At 42.5% G+C, this 21,634-nt stretch overlaps 2 protein-coding genes across 2 annotated transcripts; one reads left to right on the top strand and one right to left on the bottom strand.

The window, feature by feature from the left end:
• The first annotated feature begins 1,254 nt into the window (after positions 1-1,254).
• Positions 1,255-10,727, top strand: adra1aa (adrenoceptor alpha 1Aa). Its single transcript, XM_040196754.2, has 3 exons — positions 1,255-1,609; positions 4,829-6,327; positions 9,523-10,727. The coding sequence occupies exons 2-3, from the start codon at positions 5,424-5,426 to the stop codon at positions 10,074-10,076; spliced, it is 1,458 nt and encodes a 485-aa protein (XP_040052688.1). The 5' UTR covers positions 1,255-1,609; positions 4,829-5,423; the 3' UTR covers positions 10,077-10,727.
• Positions 10,728-12,967: 2,240 nt separating this feature from the next.
• dpysl2a (dihydropyrimidinase like 2a) lies at positions 12,968-20,723 on the bottom strand. The gene is made up of 14 exons (XM_040196084.2): positions 20,339-20,723; positions 18,113-18,201; positions 17,733-17,917; positions 17,474-17,638; positions 17,170-17,231; positions 16,954-17,034; positions 16,790-16,858; positions 16,524-16,644; positions 16,286-16,442; positions 16,038-16,179; positions 15,766-15,936; positions 15,134-15,313; positions 14,862-15,051; positions 12,968-14,749 (listed from the first exon to the last, which is right to left on the bottom strand). Exons 1-14 carry the CDS (start codon positions 20,378-20,380, stop codon positions 14,658-14,660), a joined length of 1,746 nt encoding a protein of 581 aa, XP_040052018.2. The 5' UTR covers positions 20,381-20,723; the 3' UTR covers positions 12,968-14,657.
• Positions 20,724-21,634: the final 911 nt, after the last annotated feature.

Raw genomic sequence — 21,634 nt, 5'->3', positions numbered from 1 at the left:
AAATTAATTTATTAGGCTTTGTTTTCATCCCAATTAAAAGAAAGACTCCATCTATAAAGGGCACACAAAATAAAAATGTTACTAACCGCTGATGTGATTGTATTTTTAAAGAGTTCAGCAGTGTGCTTGTGAATCTGCTTTTGATATGGCAAAGTGGCTTGTGCACTGCAGGTACAAGGACACAAAGCATTGTACGATGAAAAGCTGCATCAGTGATTGAGGAGGGAAGCTGTACTTGAAACGGTCAAACGTTTACTTCACTGACTGAGAGGCTTAAAATCTCTCGCTGTAAGCCCGAGGCAGCATCAGGTGAAGCATATCTGGATCCGACCGGAAAATAAAGAAGGAATCAACTGTCTTCACAGAGGAGTACATGCAGTGGGTATAAATATATAATTTAAAGAAACAACCGTTATAACACATTAGAGTTAGATGTACGTTTATTTGTGTGTGTGCTCTAATGGGACTGTTTACTCTGTATTTTTATCATAAGAAAAAGAAGATAGATAAAAGTGCAAGCGTTGAATAATAATGTACCAAAATAATGATCATCTCTAACATTCATATCAAAGTGCACATTATATATATATATATATATGTTCAAAAGGCAATAGTTACAGTAAGCAAATAGTGTAATTATAGTTTTAAAAAAGTAATACTTTGTATACTACTTGGTATAAACAAATCATTTTGAATTCATCCTTTCCATTACATTTTCCGTTATTTAGAAATAAATTGATAAATAAATCATGCTGTTAGTTTCATTGAATTCTAACAGGAGTATAGAAAGCAAAGTAACACTTATGGAAGTTGTCTCAATGGAAAAGTGTTACTATTACTGCTGGTTACATTTTTGCTTCCGTTGAATTAAATGCTTGGGAAAACCTCTATAGCTCCTGTTCTGTGAAATGGGGATTCAAATGGTTCTCATATCATCCAACCATGAAGAATTAGAGAACCAAATATATATATATATATATATATATATACAAACTTTATTAAAAAGTGAGCTTTTTATCAAATGAACCAATATCAGGTCCTTTTTGGGGAGTTTTAAAGTTGACTGATTGCATTAATAGTGCGCTAGCATGTGGGCAAACGCGGGGAAAAGGTTCCTTATCATGTAATCGTTCACCCGTTTACATCACGTGTTCATTTTACACGGGTTCATATTTGTAGTGAGCACTACATTTTAAAAGTATTGACGTCACCGATATGGCAACTAAAATGACAAGGACTTTTTCTTAAGTGGGCACTGTGAGTGACGCTCAGTCACGAAACATTTGTGAATGAAAAGTCATGTTGGGGAGACGATCCCCGGCTGTGATGACGCACGGGGAGTGATGCTGATGGGGTGAGGTGCGCGGATGAGGATGTTTCGGGGTGGTGGTGGTGGTGGTGGTGTTGGTGGTAGGGGGGCACACGAGGCAAAGTGGATCGGTGAGGAAGCAGTGAGTCATTTGGAAGGCTTTTCAGCGTTACCTGGAGAGACTCTGGAGCACATGAAGGTCGGGCGTTCATCCCGCCCGATGAGAGGACTCTCCCCGCGGCGAGCGCACTTCTCCTCCCGCCGTCACAGCCGCGTCCGAGGGTAGAAGCCAAAGTTACGGTGAGTGGCAGCAAATTGAATTTCAGACAATCGTGTTGAAAAGATAACCGACTGTGGTCATTTGATAACAATTATGGCTCATTTCAAGCCAGCGGTTTCTGTTATTTGCTGTTTGTGCACATTAAATATTATTGTTTCTGGCCACACGAGCGGACTTTTGATCATAAAAAGAGGATTTCTCAGAATTCCCAAAGATGTCGTATTAAGGCTAAAGTATCTATAAATGGCGTCGATTTACTTTATTTTCCACTGAATTGCGGGATAACATCTGTAATTATAATTAAGAATTTCTATCGAATGTGATGTGTTTCTAGTCGGGACTTGGCAGGGTCGCTTGGATAAATACCCTTACCCCTTTTTCACCATCTGTCTCGATTTCAATCTTTCACTTCAATCTTCAAGAGGATGAAGTATCATCCTTCGAATGTCGTAACGTTAACCGTGTGTGTGTGTGTGTGCGCAGCGGTGAAATGCATTACGTGGTGTCCATTGGTTGCAGAGCAGCACATGTCCCCGTCTCCGCCATTTCTATTAAGGTGGATGTCACATTCTTCCTGCTGTCACCTATACAGCCTTGTCTCAGTGGCTTCATCCTATAGAGCTGCTGGCCAATTAAAATAGCTGCAGACCTCATATGTGTGTGTGTGTGTGTGTGTGTGTGTGCGCGTGCGTGTGTGTGTGTGTGTGTGTGTGTGTGTGTGGATTCCTGTTCAACTCTGAGCTGCAGCTGCTCATCACCCTCAACGACAGATCGTTGTTAGTCTGTTTGTCAAACGGCCAAGAACATACATTTGTGGAATATTCTGTGAAAAGTGAGAAAAAAAACAAGACAAAGTCCTATACTACGTGGCCTTGGGCAAGACATTGAATCCTGTCAATTCCTTATGCGCTCATTTGGTTTAGTCGGCCATTAGGATGGAAAACACAAGCTGTAGGTGTATGTTATATTCTGAATATTAAACAGATTCGTGCTGGAAAGGAGCCTAAACACTTACATGCGTCACGACTGAAATCCCAAACTCCTCAAACCAAACTTTAACCAATTTGAATAAGGAAATGAATGTGATTGGAGTTTTCATTTTCTCCGAAGTCTGATGTTTGTGAAGTATGAGCGGCAAGAATGAATCAAATCCAGTTTGACAAGTAAATCGGAAACCTTCCCGATGTGTTCGGCTCACACAAACTCGTCTTCCTTCTAGTTGGATCCGTCTGTTGTCTAATTTAAAACAAAAAGGACTAAAAGATGAACATGAACAATTTGTACCCACTTTAATCTTGACTCCAAGCTTATTTATTTGTAATGATAATAGAGTCAACGAGCAGCAACAAATGTACATCTCGTGTCTGCCAGCACTGAGCCGATAAAGTGAACAGCAGTTCATTCAAGGTCAATATGACTCAACTTGTCTTACGTTCAATCAATCAAGTGTATTATCTTTGGTTCATTGTCACATACATGTAATATTACAGTAGCAAACCATTTCAATGCGGGAGGGACGCAATTAAACCGAGGTAATTTCATTTGTTTTTTTCACTGTGCAAATTGAAGATGGTGTGATGAGCTCCTGCCGATAAACTCTTACTTTCATAATTACATTTGAGGCACCAATGGTCCACCTCTTTCCTACTTGAGTGGGAGGGAAAAGGCTCCCGGGAGCTGTGTCATGAAGGCTGCTTTAATGCAGGCTTTGGCACCGAGAGGAGATAACCAGGGAAATAAAGCCACAGTTCCAGAGGAACAAGACCTGGAACATGTTAAACAGCTGTACATCCGGTGACGAGCAGAAGGTTTATGGGGCACGGGGAAAAGGTCAGCCAATCGTTACCAGCGTAGCGAGGAGCAATGGAGGAGGGGAGGGGGCTATAGATCGGAGGGGACTGTAAAATACCTTCGCCCCCTTGCCTTTGTCTTGCCACATTCTGTAGTATTGTGAGTTTGGATGAATGGATGGATGGTAGATAAGTAGATAAATAGAGACATGCATACATATGTAAGTACATACATACATGGATAGATACATAGATGGTAGATTAAAAAAAACACAGTCAGTAGAAAAAGAAGACAATTCAGACAAACTTTTAATTTAGTTACAAATAAAGCAGCTTAACAAAATCCTCCAAATGTCGACATGGCTGCACTACTTTTACTAGTCTGATCCAATCTACATGGAGGTAAGGAACACCCACATTACAAATGTCAGTAATCTGCTCAGACAAGATTAATACCACATCTGTCAAAGTGACGTGACGCGTCAAAGTCAGAGCGAGCGATTCAGGCCACAATCAACACCTGCACAATAGACACAATATTGTTACGTGGAAACTCGACCGAGCAATGAATTCTTGTGTTTGTACAAATATCGGAGCAAAGGGTTTTCTTTTATACTTGAATGTAATTGCACTGTAAAGAAAGCAAAGCCAAAGCAACAACAATGTACAATTAGGAGTACAGCTGCGGTGGAATTAGGCAGATTATTTAGTGGACCGTAAGCGCATAAGGAATTAACGGGACACTCACAGAAGCAAATTGAATGGAATTATTTTTGCGTTTGTTATATTTTCATAACAGCATGTCTTGGTTGTATTTCAGTCCACTAACTAAACTAAAACGGTCCACTAACTAATCTGCCTAATAGCACCTTTTAAAGCTAATCTAATAAACACGTTAAATATTATTTGATTAACAATTACATAAAAATTAATCTGTTAATGACAATTTGTCTTTTATGTCGGGAGTAACATCCGAGGTTCCACATTTCGTTTGGTTTCTGACGTTTTTGTTAATTGCCCGCTGGCTGGCTTTATAGTGTGTAAAGAGGTACAAAAAGAGTTCACAGTGTGATATTGATTTGTTAAGAGTGGGGATTAAGAGCAACGTCAGGCTTATCTGGCTGTTCTGATTTGGCTCAATGCCTTTTAGAGTTTGAATTGTGGGACGTTTCCAGGACGATTCAGGGGAAAAAAAGCATCTGGTCAGTATTGGTTTTGATTTATTTATCACTCGACCTCATATTGTGTTTGGACACGATGATCTGAGAGGAGCTGTGGCTCAGAAACTGTCCTTTGGCCGCAGTCACGATGAGTCTGAGCTGTGGCAACATGGAAAACAACTACGAAAGTCGCAAAACACACCACACAAGGATGCATGCTTTTGAGTCTTTCTGTACGTCGGGAGTGTTTCAAATCTCTCAAAACGGATTCTTCTCTTTCTTTTTAAAGGCGCTGTGTCGCGTTGTGTTGAATCTGAATCCGTCTCTGGACTTCTATCCTGAAGAGCCTGGATATTGACGACTGCTGACCTGCAGCTTCACCCAGAGGAGTGTTCTCTCACTCCAATTTTTAAAGCCTCTTTTGTTTTGATTTGTTTTCCCAAACTGACGTTTTTAGTCGCTAGAAGATGCAAAGATTTTCCTAGATGTGAACACCCATCTGTGTCTCTCGGCTATAATGCTTCTCTAACAGCGTTATTTCAACCAGTGGCACAATCACAGACAGTTTTGACATCACTAACCTTTTCAAGATGGATTACCTAATTTCAACAAAATAAATTTTGGTCTGCATATATTATACCTCTCTCTCAGGGCTTATGCATGCCATCTGGAGTTTTATTTTTTTTGTGATGCTTGTAATGGCTTATTTGCCCGAGGCATCATAATTCAAATAATGTTGTGACAAGACTCACTGAAGGTGATCAGTACTCCACTGGCTGATATGAGAATGCTCTGATCTCCCTTTGCTAAGCTAAATAAAACAGGTGGGTGTTACAGTGCACCTGCGCAGGACAAGGTTGGGCATCAGCTTCTTACTGGAATCGATGCTTCCTGTGTTGGACAACATGACTCCACCTCCTCTAACGCACAACTGCTCAAACTGCAGCCAGGTTTCAGTGCCGCAGCTCAATGTGGCCAAGGCTGTGCTTCTGGGCCCGATTCTGGGTGTCTTCATAGCGTTTGGGATAGTGGGAAACATCCTGGTAATCCTCTCCGTGGTCTGCCACAGACACCTGCGGACGGTCACCCATTATTTTATAGTTAATCTCGCAGTGGCCGATTTGCTGCTCAGCTCCACTGTACTGCCCTTTTCTGCCATTTTGGAGATTGTGGACCGGTGGGTGTTCGGACGGGTCTTTTGCAACGTTTGGGCCGCCGTGGACGTGCTCTGCTGCACTGCTTCCATCATGAGCCTCTGCGTGATCTCCGTTGACCGCTACATTGGAGTCAGCTACCCTCTGCGCTACCCCTCCATAATGACAAAGCGCCGGGCGCTGCTGGCGGTGATGCTGCTGTGGGTCCTCTCCATCGTCATATCCATCGGACCTCTGTTCGGCTGGAAGGAGCCGGAGCCCGAGGACGAGTCCATCTGCAAGATCACCGAGGAGCCCGCTTACGCTATCTTCTCTGCGGTGGGCTCTTTCTACCTCCCTCTGGCCATCATACTGGTCATGTACTGCCGGGTTTACGTGGTAGCTCACAGGGAGAGCCGTGACCTGAGAGAGGGCCACAAAACGGAACACAAAAAGTCCGATTCAGAGCGGGTGACACTCAGGATACACAGAGGCAACGCAAGCGTTTTGGAGGACGAGGCTCTTCGGAGCCGCACGCATTTTGCCCTGCGACTGCTCAAGTTCTCGCGCGAGAAGAAAGCAGCCAAGACCTTGGGCATCGTGGTCGGCTGCTTCGTGTTGTGTTGGTTGCCGTTTTTCCTGGTGCTACCCATCGGTGAGTATCGTCACCTTCATCTTGTATGTGGTTTGAGATGATTGAAGAAGATTCCCGAGATCTAAGTCGGCATTTCTTTGGAGCAAAGCAGCAGTTGCTGAACAAGTCAAACTTGAAATTCAGAGCGTTATTTTTTCAGCAAACGTTATTTGTAATTTAAAGTTGTAGTGGAGTGATGTGATAGAAATCCACCCAGCTGCACCTACAGCTCACACATCGACAGATCAAAGCATGTTACTAAAATCACATTTTAAAAGAAGACTTAAAGCTTTAAAGGCAGACGTTGTTTTCCTCTGGCAGAGACGAGCTATTCCCACATTTACTGTTTCTATGCTGAACTAAATTGAATTGTTTCCCACCACCAGGTACATACATTTAATGTAGTTTTCTCATTAATATCTTGGTAACAAAGACAATGTGCATGTTTCCCAGGACAGGTCATCTAAAGCACCAATACTGATCGCTAAGAAAACAACTACAGCAGCAAATACCTATTTGCTAAAGATGCGGACGTAGAGGAGTCATGTCTCGCCAAGCAGAGATCGAAGTTGGCCTCCCTCTAAAGGCACACGCCTTCAGGCTGACGCAGTTAGCTCTGCCAGCTGTTTCGCTAAGTCGTCTCTTAGGTGTGAGCCACGTTGCCGTGTTCAGAACCGCTGAGAAGCAATGGAGATACTGTGTTATACACGTTGCATTTTTGACCCGTTGAGATTTCACAAAATAAAAACAGGTTAATGGACTTGATCACCTGCACTCACATAAATGAGTCGGACCAAGAAAGCTACTTATCTTCTGCATTACTTATTTTTTTAGATCGATTCATGGCGCTGTCAAGTTTTTACGTGCTAGCAATTTAAATGAGGTTAATTGAATTGTTCCTCTGAGGGCGCACACTGGATGTACTTTAATTTATGCGTCTTGTGGCCTCTCAGACAGCATATTAAATGTTTTGCCTGGGCCAGGTAAAAAGCTATAAATAGACCAAATAAAAAATGCTAATCTTTGGTCTGATTGGCAGCAGTGCTCTCCCCTCTGTGAAAAATAACAGCTTTTCAGACCAACATATAGTTTAAACAGATCAAGTTTGAAGTAATCTACCAGGACCTTCGTCTCTCGCTTCAGTCCAGGGCCAACAGATTGTCATCACACTGGTGTTGGAGTCAAACTCACACGGCTCGCAGCTATATGCTGCAGTCAATGTGATGGGAATCTGAGAGTAAATTACAACCAAGTATATATGAAATATGACCAAACCCCTCAGAAATCCCCCTAGACCCTCTTTTAAATGATTATACCACTGGTGCATCTCTGGAGAATAAGAAGTAAATGGGCTGGTTTTGTGGTCCAGAGTTGGATGCGTCATGTTTGTTAGATTTACTGCAGCAGCTAAACATTATTTAGAGAAAATGAATTGTGGGAATTTGGACTTTAAACATTAATGGAAAACGATGAGTTGTTTAAGCTCTGTGTTTGTTTGTGGATTGTCCTTTTCTCTTGACATATAGACAAATTAAAGAATAACTTCATGTAGTGAGCATTTTCCACCTCACAACGGGCTCAATAATGATTATTGGACGATAAAGTACAGCCTCTCGTGCCTTATTGCTTTAATAATAAAACGACTGGAGTGTTCACAAAGACTATATTAGGTGTAAGGGTGGTGTTTAAAATGAATTAATTAAGTTTTAAATTAATTCTGCTGACCCGAGGTCTAAGACATTTTAATATTCTGTATTTAGCATCGAAAATCCAACTAAAACACGTTTTGCTTCACTTGACACCAATTGTAGTTATACAGCTTTCATAAGACCACATACAGCGTTGTTTTATTCATTTTTGACAACAATTTGTATATTGAACCGCTGCAATCCCTTTCTTCATTTTCTACGAAGAGTTGTAAAGGAATTACTTTTCTGGCACAGCTGGGGATAAAATGTATGAGCTGTTTGAGCAATTTGCTCTCTAATTCTATCCACCTTTATAAAACATTCTCATTTGTCACCAGCCTTGTTTGATCATCTTAAACAGCTGGCCCCAATAAAACATTCAACAAGACCGCCTCCACTCCTCTGCCTCTGAAGATAGACAGACAGACAGACAGACAGATAGTCAGCCATTTATTTATTCTAGGGTTTCACTGGAAGTCACATGAGGTCACATTTACAATGACTGACAGGACTGCATGTTAAGTGCTAGTTAAGCCATTTCTCTGCTTTGAAAACATCCCATGCTGCGCGATTTGTTGAGGGCACATTTAATAATATTGTTCACCTTGATGACGAGCAGGAAGCTTTTTTTAGTCAAAACAGATTACATTGAAATATTAAATAGGATGTTATCAGCGCTATTGTTTTTTTCCCAGCAGTTGCGTTTCACGTTTTAATTTGATATAAACACAACCGTTGATGCAACAGATACAATAGCATGTAATTATGATTCCAGCCCTTCCAGTGGAAAGGGACGGCAATATAATATGTCAGGTCACCACCAAGTCCAGACTGAAATATATCAATAATTGTGGGATGGATTGAAATGAGATTATTTTTTAAAAGATGCTGATGGTTCTTAGATGATGAGGTTATATGCTGATTGTTTCAGGTTGCCAGGTTAAATACCTCAAAAACTTTGAATGGATTGCCTTTAATTTAGATTAGATATTCATGGTGCACAGAGGATGACTCCTAACTTACTTATGTGATATTTTGATTTGTCCTTTAGCCTTATCTGCTGGTTAAACTTTTTACTTATTCAAAAGACTGGCATGAAAAATGGATTAGGAAATTTGAACAGATATTCATGTTAATTACAAGCTGGGATCCTCATTGCTTTCCTTGACTTTTCTCTATTGGCCTTCCTGAGGTTGATATTGGTGGTTTAGAGTGAAACATGGTTTGCGCTTCATTTTCACTTCTCTTACTGGCTATTCACTCGAGAGAATACAGCTGTTAAACTAATTGCATTCCCATCAATGACACCTGTACTTTGTGTTTTGCTAATTAGCGTGGTAGCGCATGCTAACCGAATATTAACTGCTTTACATTAGCATGATAGCATTGTAACTGAGAGCATGTTTGAAAGCTGATGTTATCATTGTCTTCTAACACACCAAACCCCATATTTCAGAGTTTATTTGAATATGGTCGTTCCTTCTGCTGTTATCTTACCGCAGTGTTTGTTACCCTTTTGTTCCTACAGGCTCCATCTTTCCCGAATACAGACCTTCAGACACCGTCTTCAAGATCACTTTCTGGCTCGGTTACTTCAACAGCTGTATCAACCCCATCATTTACCCGTGCTCCAACCAGGAGTACAAGAAAGCTTTCCAAAGTTTACTCTGGGTTCAATGTCTGAGAAAGACCCCCAGGCCGCACCACCATCATCTGAGTGCAGCTCAGAGTCAAAGCCAGGGTCACAGTCAGCAACTCTCTCTGGGACTGGACAGCAGGGGGGCGCCCTGTCGGCTCAGCCCATCCTCCTCCATGGCCCTGTCCAGAACGCCCTCATCCAGGGACAGCAGGGAGTGGGGTGTCTTCCCCGGGGGTCCCGCAGGTGGATCGGGACCAGCCAGGACGAGGAGGGACAAGGTGGCCAAACTCTGCAGTAAAAGCTTCGATCGGGCCTGCTGCTGCGTTTTCAGCGCTGGGATTCCCCCGCAGGAGTCGAACTCCGCCCAAGCGCCTCCGGTCGGAGACCTTCCCACCATTAAAATCCACCAACTGTCCCTGTCAGAAAAAGGAGAGCCTGTATAGCCACTATAATCCGTCATCCATTAGTCATTAATCCTCTTTCAATGTCACGGTTGAAAATATATTTTGTTTTGAATTGTTGAATAATTTGCTTTGGATGGTGGCTGCTTTGAAATATTATATTTTTAAAAGTCTCAGCTTCAATAACATTTTGTGACCTTTCCTGGACATATGATTCTCAGAAAAAAGAAATATATATATATATGTATTTATCAGACACATTTTATTTTAACGATTTGAGATGCCTCTTTGCTTTTTACAGAATACAGCTCTGGAGGGATGAAAAGAAAGTTAATGTGTATGACATTTTTAAAAAGTGGTGAAAAAGAAATCCCTGCGGGGGATAAAAAGAAGAAAAACAAAAGATTACAAAATGTTTACATGTTTTACATTACTGAAGAACAGTATAACATCACATAAATGTATAATAATGTTAATCGGACAAATATACAATTAGCATAATTTCTCCATTTAAAAACAAATGCTGCTCAGTGGTGCTCCCGTTATTTCCAAAGTTTGCCTAATGCTGTTCCTGTTGTATAAATAATGTTTGTAAACTGCTCTGTACGAGTCAAAACTACGGACTTTGCTGCTCCCACGTCACGTTACAATAAATTTGTATGACATATTCCTAAAAAAAGGAATTCACGGGGACATTTTAGGACTCCTGTGGTTTCATTTGGATGATTCACTGAAGACACGACCCCTATTCACATGTCTACAATTGAGTGTATCTCGGAGAAGTGCCAGATGGACGTCTTAATATACTTCTGTGGAATTTCAACTGACCTTGTGGTTGTTGACCTCAATCCTGACCGGGCCACAAGCCTCTTAAAAAAATCCCCCAGATTTAGAGATGTCAAGTTAAGGCATATACACAGTCTCAGACATTCTTCCCTCAGGCTCTACTCCTTTTTCAGTTCTTTTTTAGTCACCGTCAATATGCAGAGTCCTAACCTTTTATAAGATCAGCTGTGTGGGTGCCGTCAACTGGCACAAAGGAGAAAAAGCTCCTGTGTTTATTCAGTGTCTTTCTGGTGACTAAGAGGCGTCCAGAGGCGAGAGGACGTCCTCTGTCGACCGTATTGATTTATTTTCTCCTTCTGTAGTACCATGATGTTCTCCCTTTGCGAGTGCAAAAGGAAGACATGCAGTTGTGTCTTAAGTGCACTAGAAGGGGAGTAAACAGCTTGCCCACAGGGGAATGGAACGGCATGCAGCAGGAGTGCTCGTCTCTGTCCACGCTGTCATTGACTGACATGTCTGTGAACCTTTATATCCCACCATATCTGCACGGACGCCACTCGGAGAGAAGGCTACCGGCACCGCAATCAACTACTGATGGTGCAGATGACAGAGTTCACCCCTTCGTCCTTTGTCTATCTCCATAGAAAGTGGCGCTGCCATGAACAAAGCCTCAACCAACCTTTGTGCCACGCATTACAAAGATATTCATCCCCCCCCCCCCAAATGTAATAGCTGTGATGAATACCAGAGCTGCAGCCGCGCAGGAGTGAGATATTAGACTGGAACAGACCAAGAACACCGACCAATGTTATTTCACCAGGACTCCCTAAATGTTTTCATATTTAAATATGATCGATGAGAATGTTCAATTCTTCAGTATTCTTTTAATATTCTGATGAAACTGAAAATCATTGGCTCTAAAGGGGAATACCATTAATCACGAATGTTTAAAGTTGGCGATTAATCTTCAAGACAATGTTGAAGTGATGACAAATTACCTCCGGACTAAAAATAGCCGCGTCTGGGTTCCAGTGGATTGAAAGCACAGCAAGCGCTGCTGATGACTCATGCTTTGCATACCTTTCCCAGGAGGACTCAGGTCTTCCTGATGCATTTTTGTTTTCTCTTTAAATCTCTCATCAGTCGGTGGGTGGAAGTTATTGGCATTATAGGATTTCCCCCTCAGGTTCAATCAGTGCATTCATCATGTTTAGTCCTAATTGGACAACCGTCAAACAGCCAGGGGGCATCTCTAGTCGCTGAGCTGTGGCTGATGTGCGCAGCCAGTGTGAAGTTGATCAGTTGGTTTTGCTGTCAGCTCCCTGCGGGTGGAGGGTCTCAACCACCGATTGCTGCTCTGAAGGGGAGGCTGAGCATCACGACTGTGCCTCCACCTAGTGCCTCACCGCCGATCTGCAGTTACTCCATCCACAGATGGTGGGTCACGTTTTTTAATTTGAGTTCACTTCATTTGAAATGTCGAACAGTTTTAGGGTTTTTAAACGTCTAATTATTACAAGGACATTGGAGACAGTGCTCTCCTCTTTTGAACTTCTATTTGACTAACTGCAATTATTTGGTTATGTGACCAAGATTCAGAACCTTTACTAAAAATTAAAGTAAAGGAAGGTATAAAGATGGTCCCTTATATTCTAAATGAGAAAACATCAGATGTCCTACTTAACATAAAAGTAAATATATGTGCCGGAGGCTCAATTGGCCCCAAACTGTGCAGTCACAAAATCCGCTTTGGTGCACACACCTCTGTGTAGATTTTGCACAGAGAAAGTTGAAGCATTCTAATCTGAACTCTGGACGTACATCGTTCACTTACATAATCTTCAACCAAACCAGTTTGCTTTCAGACAAATGCTTTGAAATGTAGAGGAAGTTAAAAATGTAAAATGCGTGTGCTCCACTTTCCAATCGAACGTCGTGCAGTTATTGAGCTGAACGAGCACACTGTCTGCTCTCCATCTTTTAGAGCTCATTTTCATGGAAAAATTGGTGACTCAAACTAAATCTAAACCTCAATGTTTATGTACAGGAACCCTACATTTGCCATAACAATTACCACATTGGATTGTATTCCAAGAATATTTTCAAAGAAATTATTAGGATACAGTAGAAGAAGTGTGCTAATACGATACAATAACTCTTTTTTTATTCTTTTAATCCACTGAAGTCAACACAGATAGGGTCAAATGCTGACAAGACCGATGATTCCCCCCCCCAAAACCCTGGTATTCTACAAAACACACATGACCAAGAGAGTATCACACTTGCTGGGAGAGAGGCAACAACAGTGCTCGACAAATCACAACTCAACAACCATCACCATGACACTTCCCCCAGTGTAAATCACTTCACATTATAGCTTGGCATACAAAACCTACACTTGACAAGGCAATGAGGAAGAAGTAATCCAGTGTTTTACAGTATGGCCGCACAGTGCCGTGAAACAGACAGCCCGCTTAGTTTAGTGAATACAGTCACGACCTCCAGTGGATCTGATGTCGACAGTGTCGGCAGGTGGAGGAGGGTGAGAAAGGAGAAACTGGATATCCGATGATTCATTCACGACACGAACACCGAGAACAGAGGACACGTCAACACACTGTAGGGGATTTCAGATACACGCCAAAGCATTTTTCATCAGGTCTCAAAGATCACGGTTGCAGGTCTTTAAAGAGCCTTCATAGATACAGTGTGCTCTCAATATCATACATAACAGGCAGGCAAGTAGTTTCAACAAATATCCTTAAACACAGACATGTCCAATACAAATAAAAAATTGCAAGCTAACATACCATATACACATCATTTGGATTGTTACGAGTGCAATATAAATGTAGTGAAAACTGGGTGAACGGTAAGTGTGCTGTGTGTGCTTGCGTGGAGGTCATCTGCACGTATACAGCGAGGGTCATATAGCACCAGGTGCAGAGCGGTTGTCAGCTGACCTCAGATCTAGCTTCTTCATCGTGTCTATTTCCTGAACAATGCACCGGTTGGATTATTGGAAGCTTGTTTCCCTGACAACCTTTTAATATACATCATGTGATGAGAGGAAGGAAACAGTTCATGCGACTCAGACAAACTGCTAAATGCCAACAAACCCCCCCCCCCCCCCCCCCCCCCCCATTTTCAGGGCAAAGTTGAATGAGTAGTTCAACCATAAAATACCTTTTCCTTTTTCCTTTCTGTGCAGGCAGCACTTTCATGACTTAATAAAAAGATACACCAATTTTGTTTTGAATGAAGAGAGTGAAAGAATAAGTTGAAAGGAGGACCAAGGAGAATTATTCTGTTTTACACAGTACCTACACAAAGATGAAATACTGCAACCTGACAGCGTAACTGTCTGACAAAATGGACGATGGAGGCTTCTTGAACTAATTGTGGCGCGGTAACAAGCGGATTCTACGTGTTGTTTGTCAAATGAACAGAGCATTGAGACAAATAGGGAACCCCGCAGCTTTTAAACTAACCTCTTCTTTTCTGTTAACAGCTCAAACAGCAAAAAACAATACAAAAATGTAAACAATTATTTTCATCCCTTATCAAACTGGGTTTAAAAAAAACAACAAAAAAGCTGTTTCAATTCACGAGTTCTTTCCGTGATAATGGAATATAGCAGGAACGATGAAACAATTAGAATAGTGCTTTCCTCTTTTTTTGTCGCATAAACTGACGGTATTGTGTGAACAAGAATGCATGGAGTGCTTGTGTGTGTGGTGCCGAGGGAGTCAGAGGTGACCGGACGTGATGTGACGGCAATAAGAGTGGCCTCCGGTCCCGCCTTCGCTGCACCCATGGCTCGCTTCAGGGAGGAGCCTAGCCGAGGCTGGTGATGTTGGCTTTTCCACCCGGTGGAGCCACGATGCGTTGAGTGCTGCGACGAGGAATGTTGTCGTCAACTTGGGCACCTAAAGTTAAAAAAAAAAAAGAATGAAAAAAAATCAATATATAATACATTACATCTTAATTGCCTTGTTGTGAACAAGGCGAGCTGAAGGCTGAATGTGTGGTCTCACCCACCGGACAGACTGAAGCCAGACTGGTGAAGGTTGCGCACGGGCTGAGGACCAGTTTGCTGCTGCTGCTGCTGCTGCTGCTTGGCAGGGGAAGTCTTCACTGAGGAGACGGTGGACATCACTTTGGGAGTCACAGTCACCTCACACACCGGCCCGTCGTACTGGCCCCTGGGGACTCCTCGCAACTCTGTGAGCTAAACATACAGGCCGGTTAACTATATACAACCGCATCAGCGTGTCTGCCTGGAGGGAAGACCACCTGCAATGAGAACTCACCCTGCTGCGGGCCTTTATCCTCTTGTAGACGTGGTCGGAGAAGGGTTTGCGGCTGATGTAGCGACCACAGCCCTCCGTGGGGTGAAGGCTGCCCTCCTCCAACACAATCTTGCCCTGGCTGATCACCACCACCGGACCCCCGCGCACTTCTGTGCCCTCAAAGATGTTGTACTCCACTGCCTTATTTTTCATCAAGAGAAAGCAAAAGAAAGTTGAAGAATTGCAGATAGTTATAGAGATATAATTAATAGCATAAATAAGTAGGTTTTTATAGTACAAGAACTACAATAAATAAAGGAGTAGTCCGTAGCAGTACATATGAAAGTCTTTCTGCTCCCTGTACTGTTACATAATCATTATAAATAAATTACACCACGCAGCTCCTGGAGTGAGTTCATTGTTTTAATGATTACACTAAACTCTCTATTTTAGAAAGTTCACCTGGAATGTTGGTTATTGTCTACTACCCATTCCATTCTTGCTCCTGTGTTAATGCCTTTAACAGCCCCCCCCCCCCCCCCCTCTCTTCCTAACAGAGCTGGTTTGCAGCCCATCACCTACAATATACCCACATATACATCCTCAGAATACACTGTGAATAAGAGTCTAAACAGGCAAAGTAACCATCTGACCAGGTTGTGGCTCTTAGCCGAGATGATCTTAGTGATATCTGGGTCCCACAGCACGAGGTCGGCATCAGACCCCACAGCGATACGGCCCTTACGAGGGAACAGGTTAAAGATCTTGGCCGCATTCGTGCTGGTCACTGCCACAAACTGGTTCTCATCCATCTTGCCAGTCACCTATTAGACAAAACGTGACAAAATGTCATCTAAACATATGCAGGTTTAATATGTAACTGACATTTTTGGAAAACATGAAAAGTGGGTCACATCAGGCTCACCACACATTTGTCCCAGATTAGGGACATCCTCTCCTCGGTGCCGTTAGTGCCCTCTGGAATGAGAGTGAAGTCATCTTTGCCTATTGCACGCTGAGATGTCTGGAAGGTGCAGTGAGCACTTCCAGTCACCTGCAAGTCTCCACTAGAAAAAAAAAGAAAAAGAGAAGACGGAGGATACGATTTACGTTGCAAATGACTCCTGACAAAGCCACGATATTTATCTGCTGGGCCGGGCACAGAGCCCCTACCATGACAGCAGAGAGTTGAGGTAGTCTGGGGTGGTGGGATCCGGACTAAGCGGCGGAGAAGTAACATAGGCTGCAGCCTTTGCCCAGTTCTTGCTCCAGTAATGGGTACCATCTGTGCCCAAGCTGGCAGATATGGGCTCTCCGTAAACCACGGCACCTGAAAGGAGCAAACAGGATGAAGTCAGCACAAAAAAGACAGTAAATACGCAAAGAAAAAGTTGAACATTTCTTGTCTTACCTCTTTTCCTTGCAAGGGCAATGACATCAGCGGCACTCTTGCTCATCACCTTGGTGATGTAGAGGGGACAGTTGGTCTGATTGGCGATGGTGACAGACCGATTGACCGCCTCGGCCTCCACCTGCGGACACACAAAGTTGGATGCATCAGCTTAGGCCCCATACTGGCCTTCTCTTCTTGCCTTCACGGTGTCTTGGATCTTTTGATCATAAATGTACATAATCCCCAAACTCTTTATCTTATAAGAAGCCAGTCCTCCATCCTACCTCCTCTGGGCGGCTAAGTACGTGGCCTTCAGGGCCGGAGATCCCAAGCTCTAGAATACGTCTCTGCTCCTAAAAAGACCCACACAAGAAGATTGTAATCCAAGATGTAATCCAACGGCTGCTTACACTGGAGACTTGACCAACGTTATTGGTGGTTCGGTTACCTCTGCAATGATGTCTCCATTCTCAGCATGCACCTGCGCAATAGCCCCGAGGTCTCTGATTACACTGAACACCTCATAGATCTAAAAGAAAACAATACAAAACAAGTCAGCTCGTGGTCAATGTTATCTAACCTGAAGACTTCCAGCAGCCTCAAAAACAGATGCTATGACAGACAGCTGTAGAGCCCGCTAATATTAACCAGAAGCTGAGCATACCTCAGAGTCAGAAAGTTGGAAAACATCCTTATAAGCCAAATAGACCAGGAAAGAGTTGACACCTGAAGATAGAAAACTTATCAGAGAAAACTGCCAAAAGGTGGAATAAGGAGAGCAAAAGAGGGAAAACCCAGAGCAAAGGGTGAAATTCATATCAAAGAGATAAAAGGGATTACAGCAGAAACATTTTGTCTTTTTTAGGGTTTTGAAGCCTGTGAAAAGGGCTCGACTTTTGTCACCATGCAAGAAACCCTCCTAGATTTTCAAAACCTGGTGTGTGCGAAGACGGAACCCGCCTTCATACCATGATCTTTCACCAGGGCCTCCATCTCTTCTGGAGTGCCTTTGTTCCACTCAGTGATGTCCACGTGCAGAGAATAGTCGCAGCAGGACTTGCTATCAGCCCACTCTCGCCACTGTTTGAAAGCAGCAACCAGGCTGACGCCAGGCTCCGGCACCACGTGGTCGACTATAAAACACAAACAGGACACCTGCAATGTTATAATCCCCGCAACAGTACTACTGTGCATAAAAGCTGTGAATGTGTCTGATCAAATACACACGGATCATAGTCGTCCCCCCAGCCAGGGCCGCCTTAGTGCCCTGGTAGAAGTCATCGGCTGCCACCATGCCTCGGTCCGGCATTTGGAATCGGGTGTGCACATCGATGCCCCCAGGCATAACCATTCTCCCATGAGCCTCTATGATCTTCACTCCCCCGGGAACAATGAGGTTGTCGCCTATTTGCCTTCATGAGACAAATCAAACAGAAATGAATGAAGGGAATGTGATCAAGCAAAGACATTCCAGGAGTCAAATTAATAGGTGGACATCTTGTACATGAAATGAAATATATCCACTCATTCTGCCAATAGGAGTTAGCTGCCAAGCTGCCAATCTTCTCTTCTCTTTGAAGATTTATCAATATCCAAATAAAACTTACTTGATGACTCCATCCTCCATGTAGATATCGGCCAAGAATGACTGATCATCGTTGACTATCTTTGCTCCTTTGATGAGGAGACGGTCACTCTGAAAGGAGGAGACAGAATTTGACATTACCCATAAACCACAAAAGGATCCAGCATCCTAAAAAAATCATCTAATTTAATTCCTTGTGGCTAATAGTGTATTCCTTATTTCAACAGCTAATTTGGAGGCTGGCCTGCTTCCCGTGCAGGTTTCTGTGTCTCTGAGAACAACCAGGAAAGCTAATAAACACAAGTGTTTTACCCCAAACCTCAAAGCAGGAAACACTCAGTTTCTAATGTCAAGAGTGGGTGGACGGGCACAGCGGGGAGGCATTGGGTTTAAAAGTCATGGCTGAATTGACAGGAGGTCTTTACTATACTACATTACAAGTTGGTCATGTGACGTTGAAATCAACGTATCATTACGTAACATTGAAATAAGCGTGCACTTCTTAGCTGTGGGCCTTCGCCCAATGCTGACTGGGATCAGCTGCAGTCCGCACGCAACCCGGAAGAGGATAAGCAGTTAAAAGGTGGAAGGATGCAATGCTCTGCAATAAAAATGCCCCCTGGTGATTAATGCTGTGATCTGCAGTCATAAAACTGAATTGATTAATAAGAACCAAATGTACATAGCAAGCATATACACACATATATATATATATATATATATATAGCAAGAGCTCCATTTTAAAAGAGTAGCCTATACTGAATATGGGAGTACAAAATATTTGTAACCCACATTGAATGATGTTTCTTTTCTAAATAATATACAAGTACATTAAGTACAAGTACTTTAATTTAGTAGTACCACAAATAACATCTTCCAGAATGAAAACGGTTTCAACACAAACTGAAGATCATAAATTTAATGGGGGTAGAAACTGTTCATACTGCATGTATGTGTATGTTACAGAAATGGACAAACTCCCAAAAGTGCAGTAATAAAGAATTTTTTCCCAGTTGTATTTGTATTGTTGTCATTTGGTTATTTGTATTACAAAAAAAAAAAAAAAAATGTTGATGAATTAATATATTTGCCCAAGTGAACATAAAAAATTAAAAGGGAAACACAGACTAGTGTCTTCAATGCAACTATAATTGTAATTGACCCTGGAAATGAACACAACGAATGTTTCTGTCATTCAACAGAACAGATAAATTGACTCTGTGGTTGTGCTTTTGTGGTACGAGAAACAACTGTATGTTGTCACTGTTGTTGGGAGACAAAGCCCTATTTAGTTGCTTTGTTTAAAGCTCAAAGTGAAACTACAGATTATGCTTCATTCCAAACTAACAAGTGGTGTCTGGAGGAGCCGGGGGTCTGCATGTCGTATCTGTGATGTCAGTGCTCATAATTCCTCCTGGACCAGTGAGAAAAGTCCTCGACAACAGCAAAAACCAAGCATGAGCCCGGGTTAAGACGTTTTGTTTGTTGCAATCAAAATGATTTGAACTCTGAAGAATTCTCTGGTTCTGTGCTTCAGCATTCTGGCTACAACACGATGAAAGCTTAGAGAAAAGAGGTTTGAATGGGTGCTGTTCAATGACCTACTTTGCTAAAGAGGTTTTACTTATTTTAACTATCCCGGGATCCCTACTGGAGGCCCTTAAAATGTGGCTTTCTGGCTGAAAAATCTGCACCACAAAGCTAAACAGACCCTGTTAAATCTCAATTTGCAACAATATACATGACACAATCAAAGTTAAATAGCCAAATATGTTCCTACCTATCTGGAGTTTTTGGAAGAAAAAAAAAAGGAAAATGTCGGAGGATGGAGGATGAAAGTGAAGGAACCTACAAGCTGAGGATGCTATCATGGAGACGGATGAGGAAAGCTAACGGCTACCAGCAGCTAATGGCAGATAAAAGAGCATAGAAATGAAGCCAGAGCACCAGAGCTCCTCCACACCAGAACACGTCGAAAGAGCTCGCTGCAGGTGCGAGCCCACTTTGCGGATGATCATCGTTCATCTCGAGCTCTCGTGCGGCGCGGAGCTCCAGCCTGAACGCTGCTGTTGACAGCCTCGGTTTACCGTTAGATGAATGAACGCGACCGATAAGTGTCTGCTAGCTTTTGGTTTTAATCCCGAGGCTCACCGCACGTTACCAACCAAATAAATAAAAAACAACCCCCCCTCCCCATCACAATCGCAGGAGAAATGTCATGTTGTCCATGTAGATACACATTACTCACTGTAATTCGTGGAATGTTCTTCTTTCCTTGGTAACCCGACATTTTGAAGATCCCTCAGACACAACTGTCCGCTGCCTCTTGGCTAACGCGAGCTAGCTTAGACTGCAACACCTCGGCTGCCAACGGAAGGAGGAATGGATGCTCTGCTCGTCGGCCGGTCGACGCGAGGGGCGAACCGGACCTATCTGGCTGATTTCCGTGTACGGTAAGTAAGGTTTCTACGCTGCAGCTGAACAAATGATACCAAATGGGTGGTTGTATCTTTTCCTGGCGGTCCTGTGCTTGGATTTACTGCTGGAACAGGTCCCTGAACACCAGGCGAGCGCCGAGAAGAGAAGGGCCCGCAGAGGTACCGCGCATGCGCACTGCCCCGCCCTGCTGCCCGATTATCATAGGGGTAAACAGGTTGAGCATCACCTGTTTAATTGATGATGGCCGCTTCTCGAGTAATTCCGTAGTTATGAAAACTACTTTAACTATGGGTGAAAAAGAACATTAACCATGGTGGATGAACCTGGCAATTACATATTTCTGTAAACAAGAGGGATCGATCAAGGACTTTTTACAGGTCCAACATTTATGACGTATGGGCTACTTTATAGTTTTGTCTGAAATGGAATCACTCTTAATACCCTATTTATAGTTTGCTTACACTGTTTAGATTCATCCAATGTCAAACTTGATTGCCATATGTCTATAATTATATCAACGAGTCAAAGACTCTTGCTTCTTAACACTGATAGAAGTGTTCTGATTGAATATCATTTGTACACATTGTGTTTACAGATCCAAGTAATCAAAGGAGTCAAGACATTAGGTTGGAAGACGAGTCTAAACCTTGTCCGAATTTGGGGAAGGGCATAGACTTGAATCAAGATGTAGTTGTAACTAAAATGGTGCCTGTGATTTATTTTTTTTGACAACTTTGACGTTACGCACATTCTTTCTTTTCTTTATGATTTGTGTCAAAATGTTAATTCATTTCCATAGAGAGGAATTGTCTTAATGTCTCAAGCTTTGTATGGAGCCAATAATTATGGCACGCCATTCTATTTTTTGTGCCTTAGAAAGTGGATTAAGGTCTATTGAGCTTTATCCAATCTCTTAGGATTTATATCTCACCCGCTGTATTTAGTACATTTAGTGTTCTGGATTGCACAATAATTAACTGTACACGACCCTGTTATGATAATATGTACAGTTTAAGAGTTATATAATGCATTTAAGCCTAAATGAAGTTAGGATACTGCACATTATCGTAAATTATTTTTTCATAAGCTCTATAATGTAATGAAT

The sequence above is a fragment of the Gasterosteus aculeatus genome, chromosome 13 (assembly GCF_964276395.1).
Source record: "Gasterosteus aculeatus chromosome 13, fGasAcu3.hap1.1, whole genome shotgun sequence".
Taxonomy (NCBI): domain Eukaryota; kingdom Metazoa; phylum Chordata; class Actinopteri; order Perciformes; family Gasterosteidae; genus Gasterosteus; species Gasterosteus aculeatus.
Note: the sequence above shows the minus strand (reverse complement) of the source record. Positions and strands in the feature narration are given on the sequence as shown.

Excerpts from the sequence above, each read along its gene's own strand:
- adra1aa (XM_040196754.2), top strand. The coding sequence starts at position 5,424 with ATGCTTCCTGTGTTGGACAACATGACTCCACCTCCTCTAACGCACAAC. Across the intron at positions 6,328-9,522 it reads TTTCCTGGTGCTACCCATCG|GCTCCATCTTTCCCGAATAC; the intron begins GTGAGTATCGTC and ends TTGTTCCTACAG.
- dpysl2a (XM_040196084.2), bottom strand. The coding sequence starts at position 20,380 with ATGTCGGGTTACCAAGGAAAGAAGAACATTCCACGAATTACA. Across the intron at positions 16,645-16,789 it reads TACTTAGCCGCCCAGAGGAG|GTGGAGGCCGAGGCGGTCAA; the intron begins GTAGGATGGAGG and ends GTGTGTCCGCAG. Across the intron at positions 16,180-16,285 it reads CTCAACTCTCTGCTGTCATG|TGGAGACTTGCAGGTGACTG; the intron begins GTAGGGGCTCTG and ends TTTTTTTTCTAG.